Source organism: Maniola hyperantus, chromosome 11 (assembly GCF_902806685.2).
Source record: "Maniola hyperantus chromosome 11, iAphHyp1.2, whole genome shotgun sequence".
Classification (NCBI taxonomy): domain Eukaryota; kingdom Metazoa; phylum Arthropoda; class Insecta; order Lepidoptera; family Nymphalidae; genus Maniola; species Maniola hyperantus.
Window position 1 is genome coordinate 3307009 of NC_048546.1, and position 16387 is coordinate 3323395.

General features: G+C 38.0%; 1 protein-coding gene across 1 annotated transcript in view; it reads left to right on the forward strand.

Moving 5' to 3' along the window:
* LOC117986481 (leucine zipper putative tumor suppressor 2 homolog) overlaps positions 1–16387 on the forward strand; it is a 138205-nt gene that overhangs the window by 12005 nt on the left and 109813 nt on the right. The window contains exon 2 of the mRNA XM_069501931.1: positions 3221–3313. Within this exon, the coding sequence (XP_069358032.1) occupies positions 3242–3313 (72 nt within the window). The 5' untranslated portion in view covers positions 3221–3241. The remainder of the gene's footprint in view (positions 1–3220; positions 3314–16387) is intronic.

Consider the following 16387-nt stretch of genomic DNA (forward strand, 5'->3'; position numbering starts at 1 on the left):
AGTTAAAAAGAGACAGATTTATGTAAGCGATATACCGCTGTCTCGTTTTAACAGTGTCTTAAGTCTGAGTAAAGTCTAAGCACGCTCTATAGATTTTAGCAGTAGTCTAGTAGGAACTAGGAATCAGTAAGTCGATTTCGAAAAACCTGCATCAATCATTATAACAATCGCAATTGCTGTGATTGGCTTTTATGCTGTTCTTGTTGCAACAACGCATTGTAGCCACAGAAATCTTAATATCATTGTTATTAGGATTTCTGTGATTGTAGCCAATAGTGAGCGAGCGTTTACCAGTCAGAGGTGATTGCGATCGTGACATTGTAGCTGTCCTTCTACCGCAATCGAGCTACAGTTTAGCTTATCATTAATGACATGACAGGGTCTTCTCCGGTTGGCAGGCCAAGCGGGGGTAAGCTGGACTCGAGGCGTAGCCTCCTTACCCAGGTAGGATGCGGGGTAATCGTGTTACCCCAGTGCTGGTCTTCGATGCGGGATTTCGCCGGCTCGGGCCCACCGTCTTGGCTTGGGGCCCGGAGGCTAATGGTAAAGTCATATATATGTTCTCCGCGCTGCAGGCAACGCGACGCGGAAGTAATGTTATGCCCGGTGGAGATGTCTGCGCTGGGGATGATAATAGCCTCGCCGTCACGCGTTGAGTTACGAATCCAGTAGATCTCGCGTCGTCATCATCATCGCTAAGATGTCTTGCGTGGTGGTGGCTGGTGGTGGCGATCGCAGAAGTTCCCGAGACATTAGACGCCGATTGTCTGTCACCGAGCTTCAGTGCTTATGACGTCATCTCGGTTGGTCAGTAAACTTACCCAATAATTAGAAGTTTTAACCAATAAAGTTGTTTATTACGGTGAGTGGAGTTACATCCGTGAGAACAGATCGATTTCATTACTTAAATTACTTGGTACTGAGTAGGTTTATCTTAAGCATTTCTAAGAGATAGAGAAATTCGGTGTCAAGTTGCCCATGTCGTCGCAATGTCACTTTTATCCACACGTGAATGGTGATTTGTGTTATTGGTGTTTTTAGGGTTCCGTACATTAAAAGGAAAAAAGGAACCCTTATTGGATCACTTTGTTGTATATCTGTCTGTCTATCCTACCTACAGGCTACTTCCCGTTGACCTAGAGTCATGAAACAGGACACATTCTTTACAGCCTATAAGTACGACGTTAGGTATATTATATCACCAGAGACCTGAATATGTGTTTGTCAATTTATGTGGCGAACTATTCAGTAGTTTATGCAATTTATTATTTTAATAATAGCTTTAGCCCGCGAATTCATAAAAAACTACATAAATGTATGTGGCATGGCATGTAGTGCATTTTAAGTAGATATGGATTGACATTTCTTGTTCACTTAACTGACATGGCTCGTGGAGTAGAGAGCGTTGTGGAAGGGTGACAGTGACGTTGAACTCCTTGATTTTCACGTCAACTATAGTTGTATAAGTATAGTACGAGACAGGTTGAGATGGCAATCAGGGAGGGAACGCCCCGGCCCCCGCACACCCGTACAGCCCCCCGCGCTAACCCGGTGTGGGTGAGCGCTGGTGTGCGAGGAGCCCCCGCCTCATACTCCGATTGCCATCTCGACCTGTCGCGGACTGTCTATATTGACGACTTTAAAAAAACGCTGCGGTTGCGGTATACATCTGTACCAGGCGTTACAGCTACCTACCGAATGTGACACACCTTACAAGGAGAGGTGAACAGTCGGCCTCGGCCGCCAATATGTTTCCAATCATATCCCACGAGCATCCGCAATCCGTTGACATAATCGTGTTTTACAAGTTTCCATGTCAAATAATTTATAGAGAAGGTATTCGGTATATTTTTTGAAGATGGAGCTCTATATAAAGTAGAATGTTCCTATTTTTTAATCTCTCTGTCTGCGGCTTTCTAAATTTTCTTTTTTTCTTAAATGTGTAGTTTTAAAGTTACATCGCAATGAGTACACATTTTTATAGAAATCTGGATAGCTACACACACAGATATTGGTTGCTGGATCAAGTCTAAATAATTTCTTTGAGTTTGATTGGTTATAATAGTTAAATTAGGACCAAACTAAGTTTGTATAGAAAGTGCGCTAGGGTTACTCCTCTTAATTCAGAAAACCTCTAAACTCTACCACCATATTTTATAGCGTTATAAGTCCCGCAAATTGCTATTGCGCTAGAACCATGTCTCATTATCATCGAAATGACGTCATTTTGACGTCAGCTGAAATAAAAATATACCATCGGCTCGAAACTTGAGTCTAGTGCTGACGTCACTAAAATGGTGGCCACGCGCATTAGCAAATTGCGGGACTTATATCTACAAACCGCTTCTGTTTCCAAAGACAGCAGTTGCAACACAACGAAACAAACATAATTATGCTAAAATAGGTACAACAAGTAGATACTAAATATTCATAAAGCGGTATATTTATAGCAGTTTGGTATGAATGAGACATCTTCATATTCTAATTTCCTCAATAGCGCGCATTTTAATGCAAAACCTGTAGCGAGGTGGAAAATAAACACTCCGTTATGAGGTTTTAGGTTTCTAGGACATAGGGAGCTGGTTGAAATCCTTGAGAATGTAGATAACTTATTAATTTACGAATAAGCGTAGAGTAGACGTTTTATAGGGCGTTTTGTAAGACGAAAATAGGTTAGCCTAGCATTTTTTTCTGTCGAAATTGTAGACGAGTAGGTATGTAATTTGAGATACACAACCTAGCATTTAGCAGCACACATGTCTGAAATTGGTAAGGTCCAACCAACGTAAGGACCACTTTTTAGCCACCGAATCTCGGCCGGGCAGCGTTTGGGAAGCTTCGTGATGTCTTCTCGTTCGGAACTATTCTTCTAGAAAACCAAAGTCTTCGTACAGTGCGTGTTTTCAGTGTAATATGGATCCCAGACATGGTCGCTAAATAGATCCGTAGGAGAACCAGAGTAACTGAAATACCTAGCTCAGCTGGTTGCGAAGCTGAAGTGACTTATGGTTCGAAAAACCGATAGATGTTGGAGTCTACTCTATTATACTATCTCTAAACTAAAAAGTCTAAAATATGCATGCTATTCTTTTCACAATACTCTCTGCCGAAAATGATACCAATCACTAGATATAGACCTGTCAATTTAGTTTAGAGATTGTGTACAACAAAATTAGTAACATTATCCCTAAACTTAATTTACTGTTTGCTTTGTCCCCAGTGATGCATAGTGAGTGAAAACATGGGCTCGCGGCGATCTCCCGAGCCTCCTCTGCCGCCGCCCATACAGCCTTGCAGCGGCTTCCTTGGCAATGTGAGTTTTTTTTTTTATTGATCACGTAAATTTCAATAATACATTTTAAAATAAACAGTTCGCCATCCTCTAGAAACTGTTAAAGTTTATGTGAAGATGGCGAGTTCGCGTTATACAAATTTAATAAAATCTAGGTAAAAAACTGTTATAAAAATAAAAGCTGTTGATTAGTGCATATTTGTACATATAAAATATCGTTACATGAAACACTTCCTAGATCTAGACTAAGCATCCAAAGAGGCACCTAGATCCAGGAAGTGCCTCTTACAATTTCTTATAAAAATCGCTCTTTTACTGTAGGTATTTTGCAGAGTTACAGGTAGGTTATTCATTATATTTGCTAAGATATATGAACATGTTCTAGTTCCATACTTATTATTAGTCTTAGGTAATTTAAACTTCTTGTAGTTTGGTAAGATGCGCAGCTTTCTGTTTCTCTCTTTACATGTTAGGTGCTACCTAGGTGAGTACCTGGCCTATAGAGATTCTATTATTATTATCTACTAGCTGACTAGCTGATGCCCGCGGCTTCGTCCGCGCGGATTTATATTTTTCAAAATCCCGCGGGAACTCTTTGGTTTTCCGGGATAAAAAGTAGCCTATGTGTTAAACCAGGGTAAAATCTATCTCCATTCCAAATTTAATCCAAATCCGTTAAGTCATTTTTGCGTGATTGAGTAACAAACATCCAAACATCCACACGTTCACATTTATAATATTACTAGATGATGCCCGCGACTTCGTCCGCGTGGATGTTGGTTTTTAATAATCCAGTGGGAACTCTTTGATTTTCCGGGAAAAAAGTCTATGTCCTTCCCCGGGATGAAAGCTATCGCTGTACCAAATTTCGTCAAAATAGGTTGAATGGATGGGCCGTGAAAGGCTAGCAGACAGACAGACAGAGAGACAGACGGACGGACAGACAGACACACTTTCGCATTTATAATATTAGTATGGATTAGGATATTAGGATTATCTACAAGATATCCCATTGAAAAGCCAGAGCAACCGACATAGGACCCTGAATGAGTTTGAAAGTCGATCATACACCCGGCGAGAAAAAAAAATAAGCGGCAAAATCCACCTGAAGTTAGCATGAAACCCACTTCAGTAAGGAAAGCTCCTAAACCGTTCCCGGTTCAGCTTCAATCATGAAATGCATCATAAATTACCATCAAGCAAGATCGCGGTCAAGCGTCCGTCCACAAACCTGTCAATGATAAAAAAAGAACGCTCGAGCCTCAGAGTCTGGTGGCGACGTCGTTTCCATCCATCAAGTCAATTTACACTGATCGCACATTCGTCAATGCCGCACCGCACGCAACGACCTTACTGAATGCCTCGCGTATTACCTCATTTTTAGGGTTCCGTACCTCAAAGAGAAAAAAGGAACCCTCATAGGATCACTTCGTTGTCTGTCTGCTGTCTGCCTATTTGTCTATCTGGCGGTTGTGCTGTTAAGACCCGTGAAAGAAATCAAAACCTATAGCGTACTATCCGTTGACCTAGAATCATGAAATTTGGTAGGAACTAGGAAGTAATGAGAATGAAGCTTATAGCACAAGAGAAAAATCCGAAAACTGTGAATTTGTGGTTATATCCCAAAAAAAGTGTTATTTCTTATTCGATGCTACGGAGTTCCTGTGTGAGTCAGACTCGCACTTGATCTGTTTTTTCCTCGTGTTTGATCTACGATCAGTCGGCCGGGTATACCTAAGCAGATTTTTCTAGGACAGTATTTTCAGAGTTTTAGAACCAGTATTATTATCGAGAACATTTGCCCGTTTCAGACGCTGTGTTTTTTATATTACCTCGCACCGCCGATATAACACAATGTCTAGTACGCGACAGGTCAAAATGGCAATCGGGGTGGGGACGCACCGCACAGTTTATTTGCGTGGTGGCCATTTTGAAATTCGCCATCTTGGTTTTTATTATTTGTTATAGCGGCAATAGAACTGTGAAAATTTCAACTCTCTACCTAACGGTTCATGACAGAAAGACGAACCGACAGGTGAGGCTTAGAGTCCCGTTGCCAACCTTCGGGTACGAAACCCCAAAAACGAGGAAAGCTGACAGCTTGTTACAAGAAAAACGTAGCGTGCGGTGCGTTCGGCGCACAAAAATGTGTGATTAGTTTTACGTACTGGTTGAAAGCGACAAGAGTCTCGCCCCGATTTGATTTACACCTCACTTTCGACGCCCGTACCGTTAAAGCTTTTAAACTGGTCGATATGAAAGCCGGCGAAGCAAGACAGATGGTCTGCGGGCTGCCTTATTGCCTAATTATTGGAGTTCCTTAAACGGAAATGCCGGTGAAATTCTGAAAATGGGCGATTACCTTTTAAGGAAAAAAGATGCGCTTACTTGATTATTACGTGCTTCTACTATGGTGATTACTGATTATGCTTTTGATTAATTGGCTCTTGTATGAATATATGTATGTATATATAATATTATGTAGTTTAAATAATCGTTTTATCGATAGATAGAATTATGAATTCGGGTATGTTTTTGATATTTACCTCAAAAGTTTTGAAATCAGTTTTTTATTTTTCCTGGTACAACATATGTTTATATGAAAAAAAACAGTTTGAAACTCGTCAAAGAGTTATTTAAGGTACCTCGTCAATGTTCGTGTTCAATATATCTCAGTTCGCCATTTTGTCTCAGTCTTCAAAACTTTTTAGCACGTTTTTTTTACGTTCACATGTTTGTAAGCATCTTTAGCATGATTCAAATCAAAGTTCATAATAATATCTTGCAAGCAAAATTCCATATCCTCTTGGTCTTGACCTACGAGGCTAAAATATTACAGATATCACTCGATGATGCTGCCACGATTGTCTCTTCATGAGGGAAGCTTCGGCCATGGCTAGTGACCACCCTACCGGCAAAGCCGTGCCGCCAAGCGATTTAGCGTTCCGGTACGATGCCGTGTAGAAACCAAACCTCTTTCAGTTCAGGTTAGCCCGCTTCCACTGTATAGTCTGTATTATTAGACTGTATAGTCACTTACCACCAGGTGAGATTGCAGTCAAGCGCTAACTTGTAAAAAAAACAGAAGAACAATCAATAGCTATATCAAGAAACTACGATTTTCTTCTTGCATTTCATTTTAACATAAGTTAATAAACGAAATGTTCGCTTGGTTTATAATTAACTGCTAACATTATTGTGTATTAATTACCAACATTCGAATGGATATGCAGCAATTAGGTATGATATGCAGAACCTATAATGGCTGTTAGATAAAAGCTTTACCAAAATTTTATGAGTATATTGCCGGTAGCCGGTAGCCGGTTGCCGGTCGGAGTCGGACCGGCGGCGCGGCGTGTGAAGTGTGTCACGCCCTCGCGTCGCGTTGGAGTGGCCCAGTTATACGAATTGGACATTACTGATGCACAACTTTAATAGGCGACTTTAACTTTACAAATGCCATATATTTTGATATTGGGGCTAATTCCTTTGTACACAATCTCTAAACTAAACTAAAATGGCACGTCTAAATCTATTGCTATCCCTTTCATAATGTTGCTCGCGGAAAAGGATAGCACTAGATTTAGACCTGTTAATTTAGTTTAGTTTAGAGATTGTGTACAAGAGAATCGGCCCCATTGTTTATAAACGTTTTATCTTTTTTATCTATAAATCTAGGGTTTGAAAGCCTTTCACGGACTAGGTCAACCATCTAGGGTCTATATAAAAGTTGGAATGAAAGGTGATTAGGCCAAATTCATCATTTTATACTTTCAAAGTAGATGAAACTTGAGACTAAAAATTAGAAACCAAGCGCAATCGTACCTACCACCTACCATACAAATACCTAGGTACGTATAAAAATTGCATAATTCTGGAATAACCTTTGTAGAAAGATAGGTAATTAGGTAAAGTGTGGCAGGTAGAAGATCACCAACTTCCGTCAGGAGCTGTTTTCATTAATTCCAAAGATCTTAAGCTCCCTTCTAGTTACTTTTTAGGGTTCCGCACCTTAAAAGTAAAAACGGAACCCTTATAGGATCACTTTGTTGTCTGTCTGTCTGTCTGTCGGTCTGTCAAGAAATCTACAAGGTACTTCCCGTTGACCTAGAATCATAAAATTTGGCAGATAGGTAGGTCTTATAACAGACATTAGGGGAAAATCTGAAAACCGTGAATTTGTGGTTACATCACACAAAAAAAAATTAAATTATGGTCCTGAGCAAAAATTAGTATTTTCCCATAATATGAAAGGGCTTCACCTGTGCATTCTAAAACAGATTTTTATTTATTTTTATGCATCATATTTTTTGAATTATCGTGCAAAATGTCGAAAAAATACGGCTGTAGAACGGAACCCTCGTTGGGCGAGCCTGACTCGCACTTGGTCGGTTTTTTTAAACCTTGTGAAGCTACGATAAACGAGCACTTGACAAATCGCTGCAAAAGCTTGTTTTTTTGTAAAAAATCTTCAAGCTGTTCCTTTAACAGCACTTGAGTGTAATAATTGTCATAATGTGCCCGTTAGTACCGTACAATCTGATTCCATAAAGATTCGCCGAGCCCGACAAGCTACGAGCCTACAGAGTAGACATGGCACCGATTCCGTTGTCTTTCTCTAAACTAAATTTAGATTATCTCCATCCTTTTCTTTTTAACAATGCTAAGAAGGAACAGAACATGAACTTTACATTTAAAGACTCTAAATTTTAGTGCACGTTACAAATTTAAACAGTAGGCTCGCGACTGTGCGCTAAAATCAAAGGTTTTACCATCTAAAAATTAAATTTAAAACTGTCAAACTGCGTCTGTCCTTTTCATATTACATTAGTAAGAAGAGGATGCGAATACTCTAAAATTAGGTTGTGCTCAGAATCAGTACCATTAAACATAAACACTTTCGTTCGTTAAACTTAGTTAATCACCTTATATTCCTTATTTCGCACTGCCCCTTGGCAATATTTAATGAAAGTTTCAATTGAAAGAATTTTATAGAGATGCCTCTTTAAAAAAACTAATATTCCTGTGGTTTATGCCCAAGTGCCCGGCAAAAATAACTTTATACTTAAGAAATGTTTACTTTGTCAGTTTGTGCTCATTTTCGAAGCTAGCCAGCCTTATTAGGACAAAATTTGTAAATAAATTGCAATCACAATTATCGTAAACTAGAGGATGCCCGCGACTTCGTCCGTGTGGATTTAGGTATTTTTAAAATCCCGTGGGAACTCTTTGATTTTCCGGGATAAAAAGTAGCCTAAAACTAGTCCTTCCCCGGGATATAAGCTAACTCTGTACCAAATTTCATCAAAATCGGTTAAACTGTTGGGCCGTGAAAAGCTAGAAGACAGACAGACAGACACACTTTCATTTATAATATTAGTATGGATGGCTTAATTCCGGCTTTCCTGCTGCATCTGTGGATTTTAACAACTTTAGCTAATAGTAAGAGAATGTCGACCAATCAGAGGTGATTGCGGTCGTTACACTATAGCTATCAAACTTTAGTGCTGTGAGGATGCCAGGTTTGCTATTACCGGACGTGTCAACGATATTTTTGGACCCAGTGGCTCGGTACTTTGTCAAATGGGAACTTAGCGTCTCCCCGTAGACGGGAGTGGCTGCTTTCTGTAAGTCCGTTGTTGGATATCACAAATCGCAACAATTTATGCTGTGGGAAGACGTAGCCGGAGGCCCGTGCAGATTACGCGAAGCGCAATCTTCTTACGTCCATAAATTGCCCTTATTACCTATCTCGGACTTGGCCTCTATTCATGATTTAAGATTTGAGTGTGCTTAATATTTTCTGACTGAAAGATGTGAAAATTCTGATAGATAGTAATACTAAATACCGTTGTATATTTATGTAGGTTACTGGTAAAATGATATGATGCTTTTATGGGGTTGTAGGGAAGGTTGAATGCTGTCAAATGACCCCTAATACCAATAAACTGTAATAGACCATTTCTGAATGGTGGTCGTTTTATTTTTCAGATAGATCGAGTATTTGTAACATAATTCATAAAATAACATCTTAAAATCTATCTTCTTATTTGTATGGGGATCTGTAGACATGAATCCCTAGACTTTCTTTTACTAAAGTCTAAACCATAATTGGATAAATTGGATTCATTCATATACCTGTAACTTGTGGTAGTTAGGTAAGTACTTAATTTTTTTTCGTAAACGGCCGCCGTAGTTTTTATAGGTACTTATGCACGTATCCACAATCCATTTGGCCAAGCACTGAGCTGGCAAAATGGAAACGCGCTTACTTTTATACCTTACAAAGTACAAACCTCAAACATCAAACATCTCATCGAAATAAACCAAGCAATGGATACTTATACCTTGTAGTGGCAATTTTAGAGTTTCGCTTGGTTATTGCAGTCCAGAGGAATGACGGGGCGGCATTCCTGTTATATTATATTTAAAGACAATGCAGGCCACATCACGCTTGACCTCGGAACGGCGCGGGCGCAAGTTTATGCTTATGTAAGTTCGCCATCAATTCTGTTTTTCCAGGACTGTAGGTATCACGCCATAGTGTTACTGTACTGTGCAAAGTAGAACATTTTTAACAAGGTAATTTGTCTTATATCGTAGTATAGTAAGAACCTATACCTATATATACCTATATTTTAAAGAATATTAGCCATAAATGACAAATATTCCCCTTTCCTCTCCAACTAAGCGTCAAGCTTGTGCTAGGAGTAGGTACGACAATAGTGCAACGGGCGCGGTTTGAACCGTCGACCTTTCGGTTTTCAGTCCACTCCTTTACCCGTTGAGCTATTGAGGCTCATACTTAGTTTACAATAATATTTTTATTTAGTTTCTTTGTGTTAAAAAACCAATGTTTCAATGCATTTTCTTTCCAACGAAGCTCAGTACTCGATAAGCTTTTTCCGTGACTTCTTTCTTCTGTGCGAATTTAGATTTTTAAAAATCCCTTTGGAATTTCTCAAAATTTATTTTTAGTCTAGGAAGATCTACGCGCAGTGGTTACACCTGTGATTTGATTTCACATGTCAATCAGTTTCTCCTTTTATATAATTTAGAAGATAATATTGTAATTACGAAAACAAAAATGATCAGAGAACTATTAAATGATACTGTCACGAAAGAAAATATTGAATAATTAAAAAATAACTGGATTACCTACTTATACTTAACATTATTTTATAGGAAACGTATCCTGTTTTCAACTTAATTTGTGGTAAACTTAAACTTATTTGCCTTTTATTTTATAGAAAACGGACAATTCAAGCACTGCCTGGCAGGATGCACTCACAAGGTAGGTACCTAAATAGGCGCAACACGACCAGTTTTGTACTTTTTGCGTAATAAATACTTTACGGAGGTATTAATATAGATTTTCTTAGAAATTTCATATTTCGCCGTCTCAAGGCGTATTTTAGATGTAGCCTGTATTGCTTGTAGTTATGTAATAGACATTTGTAATATCCTTAGTACCTTCAATTATATACTGGTTGAGTTAGAACTACACGGAAGAACTGTTACGCAAAACCATCGATTTTATTTTATTGCTCAACTATTCGAAATTGACGTGATTTGTAGTGTCCGGCAAGCAAAAAGCGGCGTAGTGAGGGAAAGCTGCTATATCGTCTAAATATATAAAAGGAAAAGGTGACTGACTGACTGATCCATCAACTCAAACTACTCGACGGATCGGCCTGAAATTTGGCATGCAGATAGCTGTTATGACGTAGACATCTACTAAGAAAGGATTTTTTGAAAATTCAACCCCTAAGGGGGTGAAACGGGGGTTTGAGATATGTGTAGTCCACGCGGACGAAGTCGCGAGCATAAGCTAGTAGGAAATAAAGGTCTACGACTCTACATCTACTTATTAACCAATCGCGTACTCTCGCGCGGTGGATTTGTGTGGGCGCCTATGTGTTAATCCAGGGTATAATCTATCTCCATTCCAAATTTCATCCAAATCGGTTTAGCCGTTTTTGCGTGAATGACTAACAAACATCCAAACATCCACACTTTCACATTTATAATATTAATATTAGGATTAGGATTATGAAAATAAATTCGTTTTATTTAATTTAAATTATTTAAATAAACTATTAATAAACTTAAATCTAAAAAAAACAACATTAAATTAAAACTAAAATAAATTAAATTAAATCTAAAACCTCATCGAGACCACCGCAGCGAGGCATTGTACCCAAGATGCTGGCAGCATTACCCCTTTGGATGGCCAAACTAATTCTTTGATCAAGGTAGCTGCCAGCTCTCGGGTCTTATTTAGGATTATGTAGTAGATAGGTATCTAAATTTGAGCCACAATAAACCACATTGCATCCTACAATTTATTCCATGACTGTATTGTTGCCCAAGAACTTTATGAGTCTCAGAAATCGAGAGGAGAGTACAGTCACGACTTAATCTAGTCTGTCATTAATTGTAATGCAATTAAATAGGAAATCTCAATCGATTGTTTGTTGCAATTGTATCGGGCTGGAAGGAACGGTCGGTCCAATTAGCTGTTTGTAAGTAGACCAAGCTGTGATAGCCTAGCGGTAAGGACGTCCGCCTTCTAATCGAAGGTCGGGGGTTCGATCCCGGGCACGCACTTCTAACATTTCGGAGTTATGTGTGTTTTAAGTAATTATATATCACTTGCTTTAACGGTGAAGGAAAACATCGTGAGTTCTCCATAATGTTCTCAAAGGTGTGTGAAGTCTACCAATCCGCACACAGCCAGCGTGGCAGACTATACCAAAACCCTTGTCTCTGAGAGGAGACCCGTGCTCTGTAGTGAGCCAGTGGCTAAGAGAGCCGGGAAAGCCTAGTCTAGTGGTTATGACGAGAGTTAGATTTTGCATCTCAGATTTTATATAGGATAGGTACATACTGTGTCGCAAAATCAAAGAGTTCTCACGGGATTTATAAAAATTAAATCACGCTATATCATCTAGTCTTTACATAGTATAAAATAAAGTCTGTCTTCCCGCTGTCTGTATGTATGTATGAACGCGTAGATCTTTTAAACTACGCAACGGATTTTAATGCGGTTTTCACCAATAGATAGAGTGATTCAAGAGGAAGGTTTATAGCTATAGTTTAAGTCTCAAAAAATTAGAGATCCCTAGGAAAATTGAAATCTCGCTGTCACCACATTAGTATCTACACTGCACCCATGCGAAGCCGGGGCGAGTCGCTAGTATTAAATAATTATAAACAAACTTTGATTTTAGCTACTATACTATCTAGCAGTTCCGGAATCTGCATCAGTCATTATTGTTTGGATTGGCTTAGTTTATGGTATTAAGCTGATGCCCCCGACTTCGTACGCGTGAATTTAGGTTTTTAAAAATCCTGTGGGAACTCATAAAGTATCCTATGTCCTTCCCCGGGTTGCAAACTACCTCTGTACCAAATTTCGTCAAAATCGGTTGAACGGTTGAGCCGTGAAAAGCTAGCAGACAGACACACTTTCGCTTTTATAATATTAGTATGGATTATTGCAATAATGCATTTGTAGCCAATAGTGAGCGAGCGTCAACCAATCAGAGATAATTGCGATCGTCACACTGTAGCTGTCTTTCTACCGCAATCGATTCGCAGGTCGCTATATAAAACAAACAATGCTATCTGAGACCACACGCACCAGCTAACAGTAAACCTGGAGCAGGTCGGATAGATCTGATACGGGATAATTGCTGGATACCAGATGGAACGACTATGCTAAAAGCCAATTAGCCACTTTCTTGTAGTGTCAGCGCAAAAAGATTAAGATAAATCTTATCTTACAATTGTATATAAATGTTGTAATACTTTTTTACGTCAGTAACTACGTAGGTATACATATTATAACAAGATTAAGCAAAATATTATAGTAAAATTAGGTTTCTATCGCTTGGTATATTTTAATAGTATACTATACTAGCTTCTGCCCGCGGCTTCGCCCGCGTGGCCTACAGGAAACAAATGGCATTTTCACATATAACCTTCCAACAGTAGCGTGCAGGTCATAGAGGCATAAATGCAGTGCTTACCCCAGTTGTAATAGCACGATGCATATTTTCATTATGACCTGCCAGTAAACAGGTTCCTACTTAACTAATGCATACCCTAGCTTCAAACCCTGTGCACGCCACTGCCTTCCAACCCCCATTTCATCCCTTTAGGGTGGGGATTTTCTCATAGTCGTTTCTTAGATGACACCTAACCTCAAGAAAAAACCTACTTTCCAAATTTCAAGTTAATTATAATATCAATAATAAAACTTTCCCATACAAACTTTCATCCCCTATTTTACCACCCTTATGGGCAAATTTTCCAAAAATCCTGAAACACGTATTTCTTCATTTGTGACCGAAAACCCAAATACTAATTTTCATGCAAATAACTTGAACAATGACCGACTTTCATACAAACTTCCACCCCCATTTAACCCACATAGGAGTGGAATTACGAAAAATCCTTTCTTAGTGGATACCTACTCTTTACAAAGAATAGACCCTCCAAATTTCATGTCTTTAGGACGAGCGGTTTAGGCTGTGCGTTGATATCTATGTCAGTCAGTCAGTCAGGACTTTGAATTTTATATATATAGATTTTATATTTATGAACTCAGTATTTTTTTTCTCTTTCATTTGACATCCCACTCGTACATGTACATATTGTATAATAGCAAACTACTTTTTTGGGTGTAACATCCGTCAGATCGATTTTGTTCGTAAAAAATGTAGCTTATGTCACCCGGACTATAACAACGAATCAATTAGCGTAATATTTAAAAAATTGATAAAATCAATTAACTTTTCAATATGCATGAAAGTTGTAACAGAAAAGGTTGTGTGAGTAACTGACAGAAACATCAAAAATATTTCTTTCATCAATCACTTTTTCTGACAACGGTCGTTCTTTAATAGGTAGGTACAATGTATCTTTATTTTGTTAATTAATTTCAATAAATGATTGACGACAGGTATTAACGGATTCCTTCATGTAAACATTCAGTTATTTTGTAATAATATTATTGAATTTCTATAAATAATTTTAATTATATAACCACTTAGGGTTCTTTCATACGTGCCACTACCAAACCACAGCGCATCATATTACGCAGTAGTGCATTGTTGTGGCAAATTCAATCTCTAAATCTCTTTCGTGATGTTGCTTGCGGGCAAGGATAGCACTAGATTTAGACCTGTTAATTTAGTTTAGTTTAGAGATTGTGTACAAGAGAATAAGCCCCATTGTGTGTCAACAGTTTTTACTGTTACCGGGCACAACATTTGTTTTTTTAAAAATTTAGTTAGGGCTTTTAACAACATTGTATGAAAAGGCGTAATAGTGGCTGTGAGTGCTGCGACAACGCAACTTCAGGCAGTTGGTGGAAGACTATATTCACACAAAACAACAGTCTAGCAATATTTTTCTGTTGTGGTAAGCTTGTGTTGTGGTCCGTCTGAATAGACTCCTGCTATCAATAAGTACATTTATTTTAATCGATTGTAATTTATTGCTGTTTAATCAATCAGTTGGTGTTGGGGGTTTTTTATATGCAATAATTTATGTTTTAGAAACTTTTACTTTATAAACAGTAGGTATAGAGGTGCCAACTTTTTAATAAATTAATTTATATATACTGATTTAAATTCATTACGATTAATATCAATCTCTAAAAACAACGAAAGTTTTATGTAATAAAGACTGTAATTTAACTTTTATGTAATTTTCTGTTATAATACGATGCTAAGTATGATAAATTGAAGTAGTTCTATTATTTTCGTAATCCGATTATTTATCTAAAGGTGAAATGTTACAATATACATCTAGCTACTCATCTACGTTCTCACGCGATTATGACTGCTTAGAACAAGTATTTAATGAATTCTTATCCATCCCCGTCATAGGTATATGTAGGTAGGTACAACTTACGTCTTAAACGCAAATTGCATAGCGAGTGAAGGCAGGCCTGTGAGGCAGACAGACACTTCCTTTTAAGTTGTTGAATGTAAATTAATAAGATGTGCGTCTGTGACTCTATGGTTCATAATTACCTTTTATGCTTACTATACAGGGCGTAACCAGAAAGCTAGCAAAAACTTAGTGTTATTGTTATACTACCTAAACACAATCCAACACCAATAACCATTTGCCTCATTTTGAGTTTTAGTGATTTAGTATTTTTCACACCTTCAATGTATAGCGTGCAAAACTCGGGTCAATGCCCCGCCTACGATGCGGCATTGACTCCGAGTGGCCTGCTTGCCGCAAATATATCGTACAGTTTTACAAAATTATAGGATTTTTATATTATACTGCTAGGAATTTTAGGAATAGAATTTTAGGATTTGATGAAATCCCAGTTTTATCATTTCCCTGAGAATAGCACTGTGCGGATTGGAATTCAATCCATAAGGGGATAAAATAGGGGTTTGTTGTGTAGTCCATGCGGATGAAGTCGCGGGCATAAGCTAGTCATAATATTTACATGAGTCGTGATAGTATCCTAGTACAGTATATAGTATCCTTAGGTACATTGAAAGAAAATTCTTTATGATCGATAGGCGCAAATTGGCAGGATTATGTATTTTCCAAGTACTTCTCGGACCAAGTTGCAAACGATTCGTAACGAATAAGGGAAAGTGTGAGTTTCCCTTATACCTTGTTCCTTACATTTTGTATTGTGTATTGACAGTGAGTGATGATAATATGACTCTTTACAACGCGAACAAGGCACTATAATGGCGGTGACACGAAGTGCGAAGGAGATTGGTTATGGTTTACGATTATTAAAAATCCTTATATGATTTGTTCTTCAAGCTGTTAGTGTTGTTAAGTAAGAGGATTGCATGTACCTACACTATGGTAAATTATATTATTATTTTAATTATTATTATTATTATTATTTTTTTAATTATAATATACCATTTACCATGGATGTAATGTAATAATATTATAACAATTCTTATTATTCCAATTTAAAAAAAAACAAAGAATAACTTTTGTCCTACATTGAATTTCGAATGTTCATACTGCAAAAATAAAACAAAAAGTTTCCATTTTCAAATCGCGCTCTACGTTATTCTTTTTAAATGGCTTTTG